At 44.0% G+C, this 21,517-nt stretch overlaps 1 protein-coding gene across 3 annotated transcripts in view; it reads right to left on the bottom strand.

Annotated features, from left to right (window-relative positions):
- Positions 1-21,517, bottom strand: part of Etv5 (ETS variant transcription factor 5) — a 60,599-nt gene that overhangs the window by 13,284 nt on the left and 25,798 nt on the right. For 2 of the 3 annotated variants that reach the window (XM_027412995.2, XM_027412996.2), the window contains exons 6-10: positions 20,440-20,569; positions 19,257-19,544; positions 8,461-8,720; positions 6,067-6,126; positions 88-156 (exon numbers count right to left, since the gene is read on the bottom strand). In XM_027412995.2, the coding sequence (XP_027268796.1) occupies positions 88-156; positions 6,067-6,126; positions 8,461-8,720; positions 19,257-19,544; positions 20,440-20,569 (807 nt within the window). Of the gene's footprint in view, positions 1-87; positions 157-6,066; positions 6,127-7,668; positions 7,906-8,460; positions 8,721-19,256; positions 19,545-20,439; positions 20,570-21,517 lie in introns of those variants that run through there. The other variant, XM_027412997.2, reaches the window with a different exon arrangement.

The following is a 21,517-nucleotide window of genomic DNA, read 5'->3' as shown; positions in this document are numbered from 1 at the left end:
GGTTACTGACGGTTCAGTCACTGAACAGGACGGGAATGACACCGCCAACCCTCTCACTCAGCATCAAGTCTTGGATGGGCATCTTACCTTCTAGTCTTTCAGGTACCACACAAGTGTCATCAAAGTATAGCCTGGGATCCTTTTCATATGTGAATCCTGCAAGAGTTTAAAGAGAACGATTAACACTCCATGTTGTACAAAAAGCTATATTGTGCATTCTGCACATACAAACGCTGGCCTGTGTGCAGTGCAGACCAGCAGGTGGCCAGCCTCGCACCTCTCAACAAGATATGTGGTTCAAACCCAAGGTGCCTAACAACTCCCTGATGGGGACCCTTTACTCTGCCTCAAAGGCATTACACTTGGTGTACAATCCTCAAGCCCTGGCTTAGTCTCTGGTTGAGTCAACTGGATGAAGACTATTAGCTTGTGTATGCTATATATGGAGGGGACAGAGAGAGGGCTATCTGTGGCCTGAAAACCCCATAGGTCAAAGAGCCCAGATGTGACCCTATTTGGGCTATGCTTGGCTTCTTTGTAATCAGTCCAGGTGAGGGAATGTCTTGGCAGGCCCGGCACCATCTTAAGATGCAGAGGCCTAAAAAAAAAAACTTGAGTGCAATGTACAATAGATTGTTTTGATGTTCATTAGTGTCATTAGTCTTTTTATCTTTAGCCTCAGGCATGATGTTTCTGTTGTTTAAATTAAGACACCATATATGTGTTGGAGAAATGGCTCAGTGGTTAAGAACACTGGCTACTATATCAGAGGACCCAGGTTTGATTCCCAACATGTTGGCTCACAACTGCATGTAACTCTAGTTCCAGGGAAATCCACTGCCCTTTTTTGGATTCTCCTTGCACTGCATACACACACGGTGCACAACCCATACACAGACACACAATTTAAGAAAGATGTGTATTTTTGTTGGTATTTTTTTCCTGATTGACTCCACTAAAAATTAGGCCACATATTGTGCTGATGCGGGTAGGTAGTAAGAATACAGCCATGTTCTTATGCGTTTATATCTCAAAGCAGGCAACAGATAATAAGAGAACAGGAAATGACATAGCATACCATAGGATTTAAAGGGTACAGGCTCTAGAAAGAGACAGGTTGACCCCAATTGCTCGGTGATTTTGAATTAACTAATTCCACTGTGTTCAAGTTTTCTAGCTGGCATGGTTATGAGGATTTAATGAGTTAATGTGTAGTCTGTTCTACTGAGTCACTGCCCTATCTCTACAACAGAGTTTAAGTACAGCTTCTGGTGCCTAAGTGTGAAATAAATGGTATTTTAAAAACAAAACAAAAACAAAAACAAAAAACCAAGCATAGTTGCAGACTGTGACAGACACTGTCAAGAAACTGCATGACCCTGTGTCAGGTGTGGTGGCTCCTGCCTTCCATCCCAGCACACTGAAGGCAGAGGCAAGGTCTAGGCAGTCCAGTCTACAGAGGAGTAACAATGACATTGCATCAAAAATAAACAAACAACCAGCCCTGAATGACAGCATGAGAACTTTAATCTTGACATTGCCTGCCATGGAATCAAAAATTCTCAGGGATAAGGGTCCTATCCTATGCTTCTTAGTGTTCCCATGCACCTTGTCCACACTAAGTGTTCAATCAATATCCGAGGTCCTACAAGATTGCCTGACAATTTAAGCAAAGAATTTTGACATTCCTTCCTTTAAGACATGGTCTCACTCAGCACAGGTCTACCCTGAATTTGCCATCTAGTTGAGGATGACCTTAGACTCCCCGTCCTCCTGGAACTCCACCTCCAAACACCTGGCAAACTGACTTTTATGACAAGCTGGTGTGCTTCACGCTATCAGCAAGACATAATTCCTTATGCGTCATGCTTTTCCCCCTTAGCTGCCAGGAGGTGATAGAGTTCCCACCTCCCATATGTGTTTCAGTGTTGTTTAAATGGTGTGGTTATAAAGTCATTGTAAGTGAAGAGCTTGAAAGTTTACACACCTGTCTAGCATGCCGTGTTATTTTCAGAACTGTTCTCTATGGGAAAGATAATTAATCCACAACCCCACCAGACTAGATCAAATTCTTGTTTTGGTTTTCAAAAGCTTATAAGGAACATCATTTGGGAACATTTTGTGGTTTCTAGTTATTGCCACACGAGATCCTCTCAACACCTGGAAGATGTTTCTGGTTTGAGTAATAAAGTCAGTTGAGTTTGCATCTGCAGTTATTTCAGTTGTGGCTATAACCATCTAATCACTCAAATAAAAAGGTGCAGGAAGGAAGAACCTGTTTGAAGAGCAAAGTGGAAACGAAAGACTCAGAATACCACACGAGGATTCCAGGTGAGTACCCGAGGCAGAATGGCTATCTTAGCAATCAGAGATGCCAATCAGAAACGCTTGTCTTGATAACTGTTTCCTAGGCATCTGTGGTCAAGACTGTAAAAGGAAGGCTAGAAAAAACCAGGCCAAGATAATTTCGAGCAGTTTAAAATGCTGGCTCTTTTGAGATTTTCTTTTTTCGATGTGTGCGGTCAACTGGGCAAAGGAATAGGTTGGAGGGCGGAGGTGGCTTCACGAGAGGGTTCTGTGTGTAGTAAGCAACCCAAAATCTTACTAAAAATATTTCCCCTAAGAGCATGCTCTTTGCTAAATGTTGTAATTATACAAAATGTTTGCCTCCCTCTCTCTCTTCCCTGCTCCCCCAAGTGCGGCAGACATCAATTGCCTCTATACAAACAGCAAGGAATCTGGAAGCAGCCCTGCGCAGCTGTGTTTCCACAGCCAGAGGGCCAGTAGACAGCCTGCCTGCTCAGGTCGGACACTCACTGAGAATATCACAAGGCACACAGCGGGGAAGTGGCACCGGTCTTGCCTAGCCAGGGGAAAGCTGTTGACCCAAGAAACCACTCTAGTCAACTTGTCACTTGCTTTTGTTTGTTTGTGGTTTTTCCAGACAGGGTTTCTCTGTGTAGCCCTGGCTGTCCTGGAACTTACTGTGTAGACCAGGCTGGCCTTGAACTCACAAGAGAGTGAGTTAAAGGGGTTAAAGGCATGCACCACCACTGCCCGGCGTCAACTGTAGTCACTTGCAAGAAACAACCAGTGCTTCCTGAATATCTAAAATGCTATTGATGGGTGTTCACAGCCTCAGGTTTATGAGATCTCACTCTGGAATTTGGGGTCTCACCACTTTAATTTAAAAGCAGTTAGGTGAGCCTGAGGGAGCTAGCATTATCAGAGGAAGGAGCCTCAGTTGAGGATCAGCCTCCATGAGATCCAGCTGTAAGGCATTTTCTCAATTAGTGACCAATGAGGGAGGGCCCAGCCCACTGTGGGTGGTGTCATTCCTGGGCTGGTCCTGGGTTCAGGCTGAGCCTTTAATCCCAGCGCTGGGGAGGCAGAGACAGGCAGATTTCTGGGAGTTCGAGGCTAGCCTGGTCTACACAGCTACAGAGAGAAGCCTTGTTTCAAAAACAAAAACAAGAAGAAAGAAAGCAGGCTGAGCAAGCCATGGGAGCAAACCAGTAAGCAGCATTCTTCCATGGCCTCTGCATCAGTTCCTGCCTCCAGGTTCCTGCCTTGTTGGAATTCCTGTCCTGACTTTCTTCAGTGATAAACAGCAATGCAGACGTGTAAGCCAAATAAACCCTTTCCTCCCCAGCCTGCCTTTTGGCCATGTGTTTCGTTTCAACAGAAACCCTAACAAAGACAGTAGCTTTTGAGAATTTGTCGCTCCAAGAGAAGCTGATGCCATCGGTTTGGGGGGAGTCAGAGAGCTCTAATAAATTTATTTATGTGGAAAGGTGTGTTTGACAGAGAATGAAACATACTTCTGGGGACCCACTCTATGGAAAAGTACTTCCCTATCTCAGTGTTTGGAAAGGAGGGCCGACCCTTCCATGCTGCATAGAAGAGTAACTTCTAGCCCAGTGCATACCTCTCAAGGGCTTAAACACACAATGCTCACAAATTTCCTCTCAGACCCCACAGGGCTCCTTCTCATCCTATGAACTGACTGATTTGCACTGTCATCCACTCATGCAGGAGCTAGGCATTCTACAATCAACCTCTGCAGCTCTGACAGCTCAATTATCCTCTTCCCACATGGTGGCCCCCTCTCTTCTCTGGATTCCCACCCAATTACTTGTTCAAACAGGTCTTAAGACTTAAAAGTTGGCAACTACACACTGAAAACAAACAACAAAATGCTGGCCTCCACAAAACCTGGCAGCAGACACCTCAAAAACCTTGTATCCTTTTAACCCAGAAGGTCCAAGAATTTAGCTTAAAGGAGTAATCAAGGAAACATGGAAAGATTTAATTAAATGACTGGCCACTTATATTATTTTGTGAGGGGTCTGTGAATATTTAAAATTTAGCAAGAAGGTCATAGCCAAATATACCCCCACAAAGTAAATACTATGCAGCCATCATTGAAGAAGCTGCTGAGAAATGTGAGATCTGGGTGATTACCCTAGACAGACGTGGAGAGAGACGAAGGCTGGCTTTGGGGCCCAGAGAGACTTGTCTCAGAATTTTGGATCTACCTTCCAAAGCCAGCATATCATTTAGAGCAATCTTCTGATCTCTTGGAGCTTCAGTGGCTTATGATATCTTACAGGACTGCTGGATGACTAAATGACTTGAATGCAAGCAATCAGCTTAGGACAGGATTTGAAACATAGTAAACACACAATGAATTAATGACTCTTGCTAAGAACTCCATAAAGGAACCCTGGTATGATCTGTACAATTCTATACAGATGTACGCACACAAAAGCAAGTTCATGACATCCTTTGGAAAGTGAAATCTGATTTTTGTATCTGTGTCTGTCTATACTCTCTAAACGGTGTGCAATCTGTATTTGTTACAGGATGTATAAACTATGGAGGTTTGTACTGTGAGCAGAAGTAGCACCAAAGTGGAGAGAGGTTCTCCAGAACCCTTGGGTTCCAGCTCCATTCTGACAGTTTCCTTGAGACCACATGCTACAGAACATCTGTGACTCTTTAAAAAGTCTACTCATTATATTAGAAGGCACACAATGTGCTACACTGAAGATCAGAGGACAATTTGCAGGAGTTACTTCTGCCTCATGGATCCTGATGATCAAACTCATGTTGGCAGGTTTGGCAGCACCTTTAACACCTGAGCCACCTTTGCCAACCCTTATTTTGTTTTAGCCAAGGATGGCCTTGAACTTCTGATCCTCCTGCCTCTACCTCCTAATGCTGAGATTACAGGCATGTGCCTCCATGCTTGGTTATGTGCTGTGCTGAGAACCTCACACAGAGCTTCTTGATTGGTAGGCAGACACTCCATCAGCCAAGCATTTTAGTGTTATGAAAGATAAGGTCACAGGTCCAACTCTGCCTACTGTTCTTGTTCCTAATTGTATCTCAGATGTTTGATCAATCAGTCAATTCTAAAGGGACTGTGCACAAGAACCTAAATAGTATACAACACTCATCTTTTGTGTATATGGTTGTATGAAACTGTATGTGCACACGTGGAGGTCAGAGGTCAATGTCAGGTATCTTCCACCACGTTCACCTAATTTTTTGAGACAAGGTCTCAAACTGAAGCTAGAGTTCTCATTACTTGGCTAGACTGGCTACCTAGCAAGTAGCCAGGATCCCTCTGTCTCTGCCTTCCAGTGCTGGGATTGAGATAGGCACTGACATAAGCCCTAAGGCCCAGCTTAGGCCGACATAGCTGCGATTGTACAAACCAAGTTCCCTCTTTCTTTACATTGCCCTAGAACTCTGCAAAGTCAGGCCCACTGCCATTTAAAAGGACAATAGCCTCAGTGCTTGGACGGCTGGGCCAAAGCCTATGTGCAAAGTAACCAACAATCACCATCATTTAGCTCTCATACTCATGAACTTCTGAAGGTCTAACTAACTGAACTCAAAGCTCAGTTCAGAAACTGGGTAATTTTAAGTTAGGCATATGAATTACCAAAAAACAACAAAAAAAAGGAGGAAACCCTCCAACTTTCACATGTGCCGTGACCTGTACAGACCCCTCCCCCAAACAAATTAATTTTACAAGGGCAAAAGCAAGCTCATTACCTTCATGGTTGCTGGAGAAATACCCTCCTCTCATGTAGGACGACTGGCAGTTAGGCACTTCTGAAAGGGAAATACAGACACATGTACTCTTAACTGTTCCTTGGGAACAGCAGAAGATATGCTGGACAGCAAAGCCCCTAACCCTCACACTCCAGGTCATACTGCTTTAGTTTTTTTTGTCAACTTGACACAAATCAGAGTTACCTGGAAAGAGGGACCTTCCACTGAGCAACTGCCTCTAACAGATTGGCCCCTGGGGCATCTAATTGATTAATGATTGCTACAGGAGGGTCTGGCCCACTGTGGGAAGTGCATTTCTGAGGCAGGTCAACGTGGAAATGTATAAGAAAGCAAACTAAGCAAGGCATGGGTGTGTGTGTGTGGTGGTGGGGGGGATCACACTAGTAGGCAGGCTCATCTGTGGTCTCTGCAGCAATTCTTGTCTTGCCATCCCTCAATGTGGATGCACTGTAATTCCTAAGCCAAATACCGGATTCTCAACCCCACTCCCTGCACCACCAAGCAGTTTTGACGAGTGTTTTATTAAAGCAACTAAGAATCAACCTATGACAAAGGGCAAGTCTTTGGGGCCTTGTTCTGTGGAAGTGTACCATGCTAACAAATATGGCAAACACTAGAACCCACCACCTGCAAGTGAGACCCGTCTTATCCAGAGTCACAGGAGAAAGAAGAACGATGCCTTGTCTCCATCTCACTCATTTTAGAAACCAGTTAACAATGGATCTGGTGAGAAAGCCAATGGTAACATGAGAAACTGGCTTTCAAAAGGGCTTTAGATGGGGTGGGGGAAGACGATCGCTTTAGATCTTTCCCAATCTGCTCCTTTGGCCACTGATGGTTACATCCAATTCTGTTGCCAGGGGTGAGGGTATTTAAGGCCAAAGGGATTAGTGGAACTTAAGCTTTGAAGCCAGGATGAGAATTGGCAGGGTGGGTATTGTACTTTTGCAAATCTGTTTTCTCCATGTTGTATCTGAAACTCAACCAAACTCCAGCCATCTCTTCTTCAGTCCCCATGAGAAGAGAGTAAACTGGGTACACACTGGGACAATGCTGGGGGGCTGGAGAGATGGCCCAGTGGTTAAGAGTACATACTGCCCTTCAGAGGATCTGAGTTTCAAGTCCCAGCACCCACATCTGGCTCACAACCACCTGTAACTCCAGCTCCAAGGGGATCTGACTCTTCTGGTCTTTGGAGGCACTCATATATACTGATACATAATTCATCATATAATAAAATAATTATATATAAAACAAATAATAAATTATATAAGTATATGTCAATGCTACTGCCATGACTTCTCCTAAGAACATTTCAAAGCCTTCAAAAAGAATCAGTGGAAATTTGTATGGGTCAGCAGCAGTTATTCTTCTATTGTAAGATGGTAATTCGGCCCTTGGCCTGCCTTCTCAGATTCCCCCAAACTAGTTTCTATCCAAACAGCACAATGCACGTGTTATCTCAGAGACCAAGAGCAGATTCTATACCCTGCTCCATTCACTAGAGTCATTCAGTTTCAGACTGCTCCAACCTTCCCAAGGGGCTTAAGGAAAATCCACAGTGAAAGGCAGGACACCTACCAACCACTCTTGCGTTATTTTAGTCCAAACCATAAGGAAAGACTGGGAACATTTCAAAGAAGCGGAGAAACATGTCCTTACACCTCCAGCCTGCAAGGTTCCGGGTGTGGTGTGCTTTTCCTCCCTGGGTCTCAATGGGTCTGGCCCACAAGACACAGAGGAAGAGGTCAGACAGCCTCTTCATATGCTGAAAACAACTTCTTCAGATGCTGAAGCTCCAAGCAAACAGCAGGGACCCTCACAGGTTCCACCTCTACCTGTGCGGGCTAGCAGCCTCTGCAGGACACAGGTACCAGCCTACTGTAAATAGTGCAAGAGGAGAATCTGAGCCAGCACTCTGTTCATCTGTGGGGTATCAGGTATTTCAGTCACAGAACTGTCTGAGAAGTGAACGCTTTCCCTTATTAACTGAGCCTGTTGCACTGAAAACAAAGGCACAAAACTAAAACACACAAATTGTGTTCTTTGTGTCCAGTGCACACTTGGGAGGGCACCACCCAAGTGTGGCCCAGCAATCTTCAGCCTGGACTCACAGGTGTATTTTTTACACTTCTGAATATCACTAATTCATTAAGGTCTTTGAGGGGCAGGTTTTTTTTTTTTCATTGTTTGTTTTTGGTGGCACTGGGCATGGAATCCAGGAGATTGTATTCTACATACTGAGCTACACCCCCAGCCCATGAAGACAATTTTTATCCAGCGATTCCACAAAGCATTGCAGACATCAGACTCAACACTGATCAGACAGCTGAATGTGAGGATACAGAAGCCAAATAATGAGTCTATGCTAACCTGAATCGGCGCAGTAGTCTCGGGGCTCCTGCTTGATTCCCATCGGTGACTGGAACCCATGTGCTGGGGGACCAGGCATCCCGGGGACTCCATGTTCATAGAGTGGGTCATGGTATTCCTGCTTGAATCCCTGAAGGGGTGGGGGAGCTGCGGGGACAATAGGCTCTGACATCTGACGGTGGTAGCTGGGGCGATTATCTCCAGGGACTCCTGACTGAGGAGGGAAGGGGTGACAGGGTTCCGAAAGCTGTCGCTGAAATCTGGAAGGAAAAAGTTATATTGTTTAATACAAAATGAATACTTACTATGATTCAGCATCAGGGATTAGCCACAACATTTGGTTTAAGAAGACAATTTCTAAATGTGTGTGTGTGTGTGTGTGTGTGTGTGTGTGTGTGTGTGTGTGTGTGTGTGTGTGTGAGAGACACATGAAAAGGTTGGAGGATCACTCTGTCGAGTCATTCTCTCTTTCCACCTTTCCACAGGTTCTGAAGATCAAACTCAGGGTGTGTTGGGCTTATACAGCAAGCACCTTTAATGGCTGAGCCATCTCACTGGCCCATGAGTTAATTTTGAAAAAAAAAAAAAAATCAATGAGTTACTTGCTTGCTATGGATACACACCGTAAAACTACCATAATTACAATATAAGAAATGAAAAGTTGATTGGTAGATCGAAAGAACTCAAAAAAAAAAATCAAGTATTGTCAAGAATATAGTTTTATTATATTAAATTAAGCATTCCAAATTTATAAGGAAGGTTACATTCTAAGGTAAATCTCATATAGATAAAAACACTTCATACTATGAAGAGAAAAAACTTTTTAAGTTACATTAACATCAGAAACCATCAAGATAAACATGAACACACAATCAAAACTAAAACATGAAAGTGGGATCGGAGAAAAATCATCTGTAAGAGCCAGAAACAAAATCAGGAGTAAAACTGGGGACACAGCAATGTTGACAGACTTTTATTTTATCTGTTTATCTGAGTGGGATTCAGGATGAATCCAGATCATCCTGCCCCAGCCTTCTGAGGGCTGGGGTTACAGGTGAGCACCCCCACAGCTTTTAAAAAGTTAACTGAAGATCAGTATCTCAGTGTGGTGTTTGAATGAGAATGGCCCTCATCGGCCATTGAATGCTTAGTCAGCAGGGAGTAGCACTATTTGAAGGCTTAAGAGGATTAAAAAGTATGGCCTTGTTAGAGGAAGTGTATCACTAGCAGTGGGCTCAGAGGTTTTCGAAGCCCACACTAATAAACCAAGCCCAGAGTTTCTCTCCTATGGATCAGGAAGAATCTCTCATCTACTTCATCAGCACCATGCTTGCTGCCACCATGCTCCCTACCACAATAATGGACTCTGAAACTGTAAGCAAGCCCTAATTAAGCACTTTGCTTTATTAAGAGTTGCCTTGGCCATGGTATCTCTTTACAGTGAGTAAGACAGTGAGTGAAACAAACGGGAAAATCAGAAATGAAATACTAATGGCCATAAATAAAAAAGTTTATTAGTGATCATAAAAGGAGGCCAGAGAGAGGGTTCACTGCTCTTTCACAGGACTCAAATTTAGTTTCTGGACACTGCTGGGCAGTTCTCAACTGCTCCTCACTCCAAAGGATTGAAAACCCTCTTCTGGCCTCTATCCTGCACACACAGATAAAAAGAGAAGGCGAGAGGAGAGAAAAAAAAAGAAGACAAAGTTGGGGTGGTGAGATGTTTCAACGGGAAAGGCACTTGCCACTGGGGTTTGGTCCCTGAGACCCACATGGTACAAGAAGTGAACTGATTGCCGTAAAACAATCTACAGATTCAAAGCAATCCCTCATCAAAATGTCAACTCAAAAATTTTTCACAGAAATTGAAAAAACAGCCTTAAAATTCATATGGAAGCAATAATAACCCAAACAACCTAAACAGTCCTGAACAATACAAACTGTGGGAGTTATCATCACCTCTAAATTTTAAGTCAGACATCCATCCCATAAGTAAAAAGAACACACTAGCATAATAAAAGCAGACAGATTTATCAATGGAATAAAATCAAGGACCCATTAAGTTCACGCTCCTCTAGTCACCTGGTTGTTGACAAGGATGGAAAACACTACACATAGGAGAAAAAGTCAACATCTTCAACACATAAAATGGTGCTGTCAAACTAGGCATCTTCATGTAGAATGAAATTAATTTCCTTTCCTTCTCACCCTGCATACAAATCAACTCCAAATGAACCCAAGATCTCAACGCCAGACCCAAAACTCTGAAACTCCCCCCCCCCCCAACAAGTAGGGCATACACTTCAGGACACAGTCTTAGGTAAAGACTTTCTAAATAGGATTCAAACCATCCAGGAAGTAAGACCATCAATCACATGGGACTCCATGAAATTCAAGTTTCTGTACTGCAGGAAGGTGTTAATGACTGTAGAGGCCATCTAAATGGGGTGGGGGTGGGGAGCCTTTGTGGGGGGTCTTTGTAAAGTTATGTCTGACAGAGGATTAGTACCTAGAATATAGAAAGAGCTAAAACCTAAACTAAGATTCCACTAAAACATGGGCTAGAAGAAGAAACACATGTGGCTAAGAAAGATTTTCAAAAATGCTGGCCACCCTTAGCCTTAGGAAATGCAAACTTAACTACTTTGAGATTCCATCTTACCCAAGTCAAAATTGCTAAGAGATTAAGACAACAAAAGACAAGTTTTTTGTTAATAGATTTAACCCAACAAGTGGGTTTAGATTTGAATCAATCTGTGTCAACAGGTGGGTAACAGATTTCTAGAGCATCAAGACTTAAATCCTTAACCTTAGAGATCCGGGTACAGATAAAACCGTGAGATCAGCACACAGCACGATCTGCTCCTGGGTGAGTTTTTACTATCCCCCTGCAAGAAGCACCATAAAAGTCACTACATTTTAACATGATCCCTGAGCAACTTTACACATGGATTTTTTTTTTGTCCCCCACATAAAAGCATTCTCATTTGCCAGGCCTACATTTTCAACTCCCCCTACCACGGGGAAGTTCAGTAGGCACAGGTGCTTTGTTTCACCAGCAGAAACCTGAGCTAGGTTGTTGTCTTTAAGGAAACAATTCAAGGGTCTCCAAACAAGCATGCACTTGCAACTCAGACTTGCCCTTGACATTTTGAATTGAGGCACCAGCCAGGGGCTCAAAACCCGAATGAGGGCCTTTCGGAAAAGCACAAAGATACTGCAGAGGCTTTATTCACATTTAGCTACCCAAACCCCTTGTTACTTGGAAGAAAGAGCAGCAGGGACAGCCCCTCTCTTGCTCCTCTGCCACCATGGAAGCACCTTCAAAGGTGACCCCCACAAGTCAGTTCCTTTGATGGCTCCAAGATGGCCCACACAGCTCAGTTCTGTAACCAGAGCCTTAGCAGCTGGCGGGACCGACGGTCCTGCTTCCGCTTAGTCCTCATCTTCTCACCTTCCAGAATGTAACTCTAGAGCTGGCCTGGGATGGCCTTCTTAGGAAAAGATGCTTCCACGAACCCTAGCCAGAACCCCACACCCCTGCAGCTGAGTCCTAGGATTCATGAAGCCAAGGCCTGGCTAGATCTCAAAGATAAAGATGGAGCAGTTTTTCCACCAGCATTGCTCCTCATTGCATGTTTCGAGAATGGGGAGGTGAAAAAGGATTCCTGGGGTAGGTCACAAGACCAACATATCCGGGAAAAAAAAAAGAATGGCTCAGAGCTTGCAGCTGTAATTGCTATTTGCAGAGATTAATAAAGTAATTCAGTGCTCATCCTCAAAATATATCCTGTGAACTTTACTCACTGGCCTTCACCTGAACCTCACCCCCCTCCCAGCAATCTCTCTGAAGCATCTAAGAATGTGTTGTCCACACAAAACAGCCACGACCAAGACACTCTTGGGATTGTCCCCAAAGCAGCGGCAGCCCAATTGGACCTGTCTCTCTTCCTCCCACCCAAACCGGGACCCCAATGTGGCTCATGAGTGCCGAGCTCACATACGGTGAGCAAAGGGAGACAGACTACCAAGCAAGGCTTCTGAGTGCCAGTTTATTTAAAGGACAAATTATTTATTTATTTGTCAGATTTATATAGCGCCTTTCCTCTCAAGAGCACGCCCACACCACCAACATTTGGTTTACGTTATGAAAACTGTTAGATTCTTTTTCTGCATTTCCTTTTTGGTCTCAGCTGCCAACACACAGAGTAAACACAATGGTAACAGAAATGAAAGGGAAAAAAGTGCAGATTCAACGAAGGGCACTTCGTGTCTATGATTGGCAGGCAGAACAGTGACAGTTCAGAGGTCACCTCAGAGATGGTAGGTAAGATTCAACAAGAATCACACCACACACTTAAATCTCACTGTTAATGGCTAAGACAAATGTGATGGAAAACAGAGAAACAGCAGAGGCAAATGGAGCCTGGCTGTGAGGTCAGAACAAGCTGAGCTGAAAGCCAGCCTCTACCACAGCTCCCCGAGTGACTTCAGGCAACTTATATAACAGCTGAGCCTTCATTTTTCCATCAGCGGAATAAGGATGACCAGGAATCCTGCCCCAAAGGTCTGTTGTCAGGATTACATAAGATAACGCATATAACTGGACGTAGCACACTAAATTCTCACCAAAGTCCTTCAGTCTCCCAGCTAAAATCACAAGCTATGCAAATACAAAGACCTCATGGGGTCAGGTGATGGCCACATACACAGATAGAAGGAAGGCCTATGATTGTCCACAATATCTAGTCCCCCTTTAAGATAGAACACTGGGTTTCATTCTTGAGTGACTCATTTATGCCTACCTGAGAAGCAAAGTAAGGCAGACTCGGCATGCCACAAGAACATCTTCAGTTGGACAGTGTCCACGAACAAGCATAACTCCAATAGTCAAAGAACAGGGAGGAAAGACTTCACATTATAAAAACTATAAAAATACAGCAACTGAACTCTGCTTGTGCATCCACATTTTAGGAATCTTCTTGTAAAAAAGTGTATTTATAGAAATAAACTAGTTATTATGATGTGAGTGTGTATGATGGGGTGGGATCATGGGAGCAGAGGGCAGAGAACAGATTTCAGGACCCACTCCTCTCCTCCCATCTTCTGCTTGGGTTCCAGGGCTTCAGGCTCAGGCTGTCAGGCTGTGTGGCACACATTTACCTGTTCTGACATCTCATTGGCCCCAAAACAATGTTTACAAAGTAAAATGCACAGCCAGTGAGAAGGCTCAGCAGTAAAGATAGCTGCCAAGCCTGACCATCTGAGTTTGTTCCCCAGGACCCACACAGTGGAAGGAGAGGTCAGAATAGGTTGGCTTCGGGGCTCCACAACCACTCCCCACCCTGACAAAACTAATTTGGAAAGTGTGGAAAGAAAAAAAAAAAAAGTAAAATAGAGCCAGGCCTGGTGATACAGCCTGCGAAATCACAGCATGTGGGAACAATTGTCCCATGTCCAGCACACCTCACACCCAAGTAGCAGAACTGGGGTTCAACTCCAGGTCTCTCAGTCTGTAACTCCAGAGCTACAGGCCAACAGTTTTTGTTTTTTAAAGATATACATATAAAAATATGTATTTTAATATTTTACATGTGTGTGTTTCTGTGTGTAGGTGCCCTTGAAGGCCATAAGAAGGCATCAGATCCCCACAGCTGGAGCAACGGGCTGTGGGTAGTGGGATCTGAACTCTGGCCCTCGGTAAGAACAGCAAGTGCTCTTAACCACAAAGCTAGCTCACCTTCTTCACCTAAACTGCTCCCACACTGCTTTTCAACACTCTGTTAGTGACATCTAGATACAAATCACACTAGTCCATGCACCAAAAAAACCCATTTTCAGAAACCAAGAAAAAAAAATTGTGAAAAAGAGTTAAAACTAAAAGCTATGATAGCAAACACTTGGAATGACAAAAGCTTCACAAATCATAACTTAGGCAATGTATCTAAAGGAGGGCTTGTGTAAAAATTCAAGACTGATGTAGCTGACTGTCTAAATGGGGGCACACTACAGAAAACAGAATCGGACAGTCCAGAAAGAATGAAACTAAGTAAGATAAACAGCACTTGACTCCCAAGGCTAGATGTTTTTCCAGAGAAGTCAGCAGTGTCTGCCAAGGCTTCAAAAACTCTAAATAAAAAGGACAACGACAGAAATTCTGGTTTTTAAAAGCTATGGACAACTCTGTGCTAGTTAATTTTAAAACACACAAATGGGTAAATTCCTTAAATGTTTTCATTAGATTTAATAAACTAAATAGAAATTTACATTTTAAGTATTTCCCACCAGAATGTCAAGAATAAGTTAATAGTAAATTCTTCAAACACCTTCAAATAGCAATTCAGATTTTACATGAGATGTTCCAAATATAAGAATATCTTCTACTCATTTGACGAGCACAACTTCAAAGCTAAACCTAAGGAAGTCTCTATATGAGTGAAAAGCCATCTTATTTCTGTCACAAATCAGACACAGAGGTTCTAAACATGCATGAGAAGCCAAGTTCAGTCTGGAGACGACTGACTATAGAGCCAGGAGAGGACTCAGCTGTCAAGGAGCTTGGACCAAGCCTGACAACTTGAGTTGATCCCTGGAATCCCATAGTGGAAGGCATCTGACCTCCATATACATGCTGTGTTACACAAGCACAGAAATACAAACACTTTTTTAAAAAAAGATAAATTGGGATTGTTACAGAATGCAAGGATGGTTTCCTATAAATCAGTGTAATGTATATTATTAAAGGAGAAAATAATTTGATCATTTTAACAGAGACAAGAGCATTGTCTAACAAATTTCAACACTGATTCGTGTTAACTTTTCATGAGGGGTGGTAGGAAATTTCCTTTAGCTTGACCAAAGGTAACTACAAAAACGTATAATAAAAAGTGAAATGCTGGAAACTCTCTACTCCCACTGTTAGGAGACAGTTACTGTTTGTCAAACGTTTCATTAAGAATACAAGAAACAGAACAAAACAAATGCCTGGTGGTGGCACATGCCTTTAATCCCTGTACTCCCCAGGCAGAGAGAGAGTTGGTCCAAACTCTGTGAGTTTCAGTAGAGTCAGCGCTACACAGAGAAATCCTGTCTCAAAAACAAAACAGAACAAAACAGAAAAGAATCCAAGAAACTTGGTTTTAGTCCCCAGAGTGAACCCATGTTGCCATTCACATCGTGCCATTAGGCAGACATGTGGCGAGGACATGCGGGTTCTACACCCCAGGCTGGGTTATACACGTTGCCTCAGTCAACTCTTTCCCATAACCACACAGCATCTGAAGGGGCATGGTGAATGGCAGTCTGCCAGGGATGGACTCCAAGAGGAAGTCAGTCTTGTAATTTATCAAGCACCATAGTCTTCTATGAGATCAGTTTAAGAAAATAGCTCAATCCAGGCTTTAGGCCTGAATTACACAGCTCACACAGCAGGACACTGCTCTCAGCAAGGCCGGCACGGTCCTTTCAATATGGCTGTACTGCACCAATATGGCTGACCTAGTGCCTAGGTAGCACAGGTGGTGACTGACCACCGAATTATGGATGCACTTTCGCACTACTCAAAAGCAGTTTTATTTTGTTTTTTTTTTTCCCTACTACAGGGACATTTTCTTAAGTTTTGTCTTATCTTGACAAAGCACCTATTTCGAAATTCTTGGATGGAGCATTTTTTTCCCCCAGTGAAGTCTCTTCAGTTAAATTTGTGAGGCTTTCTTCAAGTTGAGATACAATGAGATATGATACAAGGAAAGACAAAAAAAAAAAAAAAAAAAACACAACCCTGCAGAATATACAGCTTCCTCGTTCTCAGCACTTACGACCATCAAGATTGGTTTGGCTGAAAGAAAAGCACACAGTTTCAAGGAGCATAAATGGAAATATGCTGGAGCTCGCCAAATACATGATGGTCCCCTCCCACGCCATGTGGGAGGAACCACCAACACAAATCACAGCTTTCAAATACAGTATCTGTCTTCTAAAAATAAACTGAATTGTGCAGAACTATATAGGCAGATTACACGAAACATTAAGAATATACTTTGACTATATCATTATTTTAGTTGTTTAAAGCATGACCATAGGGAATGACCAACACTATCAGCAAACCTACTGAGGGCAATTAAGATGGGTTTTTGGACTTATCGCCTGGACAGATCAGGCATATCATAAACAAAACAAAGACATCATGTCCTATGGACTTTGACCAGATAAAGCAGGAACTCCAAAGACACTGCCATTTAAGACAGGAACAAAGCTCAAAGACGAAACGGTCTCACTGAGGTCACTGGGCTTTTAGTGGATCCTTGCAACTAAGAAACAACCAGAAGCAAAACAAATGGCATTTCATGCTTTGTGTCCTCACTGTAAAATTAAAACAGCAGCAGTGGTGGCAGCAACAACAGAATTCTGCTTTGGTCACAGAGCCGTGCTCCCTTTAGCAAAAAAAAAAAATAGTCTACACCTGACAAAGGCTAGGCTGAGGTGAGATAGGAGAGAGCATTCTCCATGTTAGATCAAGGTGTTATGGTAACATATGAAAGTCATGGCCAAACCTCAGTCTCAGGGGTGGAACAAGGAACCTGCTTCTGTGCGTGTCTGCATGCACATGTACACACAATGTGGGAGACACAGAAGGTCAACTTCAGGTGTTGTCCCTCAGGTTCTGTTCACCCCCGCAGGCAGGGTATCTGACTGGACCTGGACCTCACCTAGCAGGCTACACTGGCTGTGGACAGCAAGCCCCAGGGCTGTCACAAGCAGGAATGACCATTCCTGACATTTTCACATGGAGTCTGAGAATCCAACTCAGGTGGCTGGCTGTGCAATTTTATCTCCACCTCCTGGTTCCCAGAGCCTCAGCTCTGTTCCAGGGGAGGCCCAGCACCCCAGAGCAGCTCTCGTTCTGTTGCTTTAGGAGCCTACCCACTACTTCACCTTTCACCCCAGTTTCCTAGAGCCTCTGTCACTTCAACGAGGTCTTCTTGTTTTAGAAGCACCGCTACTACAGGCAAAGGGTAAAAAGCAGGAAGTTCAAGGCAGACAGGCCACTTCACAAAAGACTCATCAAGGAAAAGAAATACCTGTGTGCTTTCCCTCTGAACCCGAGGGCATGTCCTGGGGATTTAAATCTTTCTTGACGGTGGGTGGGCAGCCAGGAGACTAGTCTATGCTACAACCGACACTCTGGCTTCTCTGTCAGCCATTGTGACAAGACAACAATGATTCCAGTGAGATTTTTCTCCCTCAGCTCTGTGATCAATTCATATATGCTTTCACGTTGCTCAGGATAAGAAACAAGGGCTGAGAGCAAAGTGCTCACCAAATAGATTTAACAAGGCAATTTCCATTTGCCCACATCTCAAATACCAAACAGATTCATCACAACCCCCACCCCCTGCCCCATTAAAAACTCCTGCAGGAAATCAGTGAGATGCCGTTTAAAAACACAACACCCAAACCAGTAAAATAAAAATGGCAAAAGCCCACCCACTTCTGACCCAAAAATCCATTTTCCATAAAAACACCAATTCTCTTGAAAAGGAACAAGGTTATGAATATATGACAATCCCCAAAGCCTGGCAGCTGTTGCCGCCTTTCACATGGGCTCTCTGTGGCAACAAAAGTTCATGAGCCAACATGTCTGCCATATCACACATCTCACCCCATCCCCAAATTGGTGATCACCTCTGGGGGCCTACATAGCACAAATGCTTATTCAGGGCTCTTGGCTTGAACGAGAGTGGCCATCAACCAGCTGTGAGTCAGTGGGGAGCGAACCACAACCTCCAAACAGACGCTGGGTTGAAAGTAGGCTCACAAAGACCCCATCTATATATATCTATATCCTCCCTTCTCAGTGACTCTGACCCTGCCCACACAGTATAATAGATACAAAGAATAGTGGTCTCCATCTTGCAGTCCCTTGGTAAACTACTGATTAATCATTATGTTATCTCATTATCCAACATAGATGAAAAACATCTGACATGCAGTAAGTCTACAACCCGCCAAATTTCTAGACTCCCACAGAGCAGCAGTTCTCAACCTGTGGGTCACGACCCCTGGGTGGGGGGGGGGAGACGACAACTGATCCTTTCACATGGGTTTGCTTATCAGACACTTACATTATGATTCACAATAATAGTGCAACTGCAGTTATGAAGTAGCAACAAAAACAGTCTTATGGCTGCAGGGTCACCACAACACAAGACTGTGTTAAAGGGTTGTAGCATTAGGAAGGTTGAGAACCACTGCCACAGACAATGAATTCAGAAAGCCAGATTTCCCTTTCTACCTTTATTTTTGATGAATGAAGGACTCTAGACAAATTTCCCCTGACGCTTCAACTGTTAGAAATATAGAACTACCTAGAAGGAAACCAGGAAATTTGTACCCCAAAAACAGATGTTATCACTAACATATTTATTGCAGAAATATGCTAAAATCTGGTGAATAATAATGTCTCCTGTAACTCAGAATTTTCCCAGGATGCAAACAGAATGATAATAAGGTAATTAAGAGTAGCATAAACTAAAGTTCAGTAGAGGTCAACCGATTGTGCAGCTTGGGCAAAGAACTTCCCGAGGGTGCTGCAATCCTATAACCCATTCTGAGTACATGGGAAAAGGGTGGTAAATAACCAGTCTACAACCACACCACAGTGCACCAGTAGTCTTAACTCAGATAACTCAGATGCCTCAGTGGAGTGGTAACTTTAGAGGTACCTGGTCAACATGACTGTTTCTCCCCAATGAGGAAAGGAACCCATGAGAGAGGGAACCAAGGAAAGTACCCACCTCTGTTCTGACGGATACTGGCTTTCAGGCATCATCTTTGGCATTTGCAGGGGCTGATGTGGTGGCCGGGGGACCGCAAATGTTTGTTGCTGTGATCCAGGTTCTGGAAGTGAGTGAGGGGTGGGGGCAGGACCCACCCCTTGAACTGGGCCGGCTCCAGGGGCAAGAGCTGAGGTGGGCAGAGTTGCCTGAGGGGGGGGAAACAGGGGATTCTGATGGGTGGGTGACAAAGGAGTGGTGGGAGGGGTTAATGGCTTGAACCCAGAGGGAGGCTTCCTATCGTAGGCACTGTAAAAAGAAAGAGAGAAGCATCCATTAAGCAGCAGTGGAGCATTTGCATGGTAACCAGTCCAGCAGAGCACTAGTTTGCAGCCCATTGTTGCCAGGAAATGACATCATTAACATAGTTAAATTGCTCCAGCCCTGGGGGAATATTTGTACCTCTGAAATGTGACAAGTACACTGCGTCAAAGACTTGTTTAACACTTCTAGTGATTTTTCTCCAAGATAATTTTAGCCTCTGCTTCCGGTTTCCTTTTTCCCTCCTTCTAAAAGAATTCTCTGTGGATGTGTGTGCAGGGGTGGATGGGTGAGGCTGGGAGTTTATTGGCCTTCTCTGGTTCCCTCTTCAAAATATTCCAGAGGTCCAGGAATTGGGTCAAAAATCTTTGTGAAAGGTGTCAGCACTTGAATTAAACAAGCCTTCCCTGGTTCCAGGCAGATCTGTGTTTACCCTTTAAGTGCAAAGAACGATTAAAATTAAAGCCTCATTCCTGAAGCCTGGATAGTCTTAGGTAAAGGGCACAAGTGTGGGGGCTTTTTAGTTTATTCTGATTTGAAGATTATTTCCTTGGTGCTTAAAGTTCACATTAACATATGATAGACAGGAAGAAGTGTATATTACCCGCCTCATAGATCAAATGGCCCAGGATTCCAGGCTCTTTCCCTAGCTGGTTTCGGTTCCCGGTGGAGCCACTACACACTAATGAAGGCTGTGCCTTTTATGCATAGCAAATACAGGCCCCAGCTGAACAGGCTACACCTAGGCAAGGCAGGCAAGCTCTGCCCCAGGGCATGCTCCAGATAATACCTGCAACTCTACTCTCAGAGCCTTTTCGGTCAGCTCTCCATCCCACCCTCCCCAACCAGCCCCACCCTAAGTTCCCCCAACTGTAACACTCACCAATAGTTGTAGAGGCACTTTTCTCCATAGTTAGCACCAAGAGCCTGCTCATGGCTACAGGATGACAACTCAGAGGAGGGGCTATGCAGCTCCCGTTTGATCTTGGTGGGAGGTGGAGCATGAAGCACCACTGAAATGAGAGGAATAAAGAGGACAGCATTCAATAAATCAGGCTTCTTTCTGCAAAAGGCCAGTGCTGACAGTTCTTGAAATTCAAGGTCCAGGGACCTGGGAACAACCAGATGTAACCTTTTGTCAAAAGACAACTAACTAAAGTTCTTCAGTGGGTCACGGCAGTGCACAGCTGCAGCGTCCGCACTCAGGGTGACTTTGTGGCCAGCCAGGGATACATAGTGAGACTTCTCAAAAGACTGAGAGTCAGAAACTATGATCTGACACTTTAAGTGAGCAACCCTCATTCTTATTTCTTTAGTCATGGGTCTTGTTTACCAGTTTCTGAAGTCCTTAAAGACCCTAGAGGTGGTAACGAGGGAAATGCAGGTGGCAAGAGAATAGCAAGGTGTGGGCACCAAGAATTCTCTCAAAAAAAGGAGAAAGCAGCCAAAACAGGTGCTAGCCATTACACATTAGCTCTTCAAAGGCTTCAAATGCTTGAGGCAATAAATTTCTTCCTTTCTTCCTTCCTCTCAGACAGGGTTTTTCTCTGTGTAACCATGGCTGTCCTGGAACTTACTCTGCAAACCAGGCTGGCCTCAAACTCAGAGATCCGCCTGCCTCTGCTTTCCAAGTGCTGGGATTTATGGTATGTGCCACCACCACCACCTGGCTGCAATATATTTCTTATTCAGAATCATGCTTTCAAATTAAAGACAATTTTTTGAAGTCTTTTTCAAGAAGCTAAATACTATTTCTGAATAAGGAACACTCAGGTTTAGGGGAATGAGCAGTCTTTCGGGGAAAGGCTAACAACCTTTGAGGTCTCAGGACTTTGTCCCCCACCATACCTGTTCCCAGCCTTTCCCAGCAACCAATCAGGAAGGGCTGGTATGCATAAGCACTTCAGTACATGGTACCCCGTGATGGTTTGGACTTGGTTTGTCCCCTCTGAACCTCATAC

Source organism: Cricetulus griseus, chromosome 4 (genome assembly GCF_003668045.3).
Source record: "Cricetulus griseus strain 17A/GY chromosome 4, alternate assembly CriGri-PICRH-1.0, whole genome shotgun sequence".
Classification (NCBI taxonomy): domain Eukaryota; kingdom Metazoa; phylum Chordata; class Mammalia; order Rodentia; family Cricetidae; genus Cricetulus; species Cricetulus griseus.
Note: the sequence above shows the minus strand (reverse complement) of the source record. Positions and strands in the feature narration are given on the sequence as shown.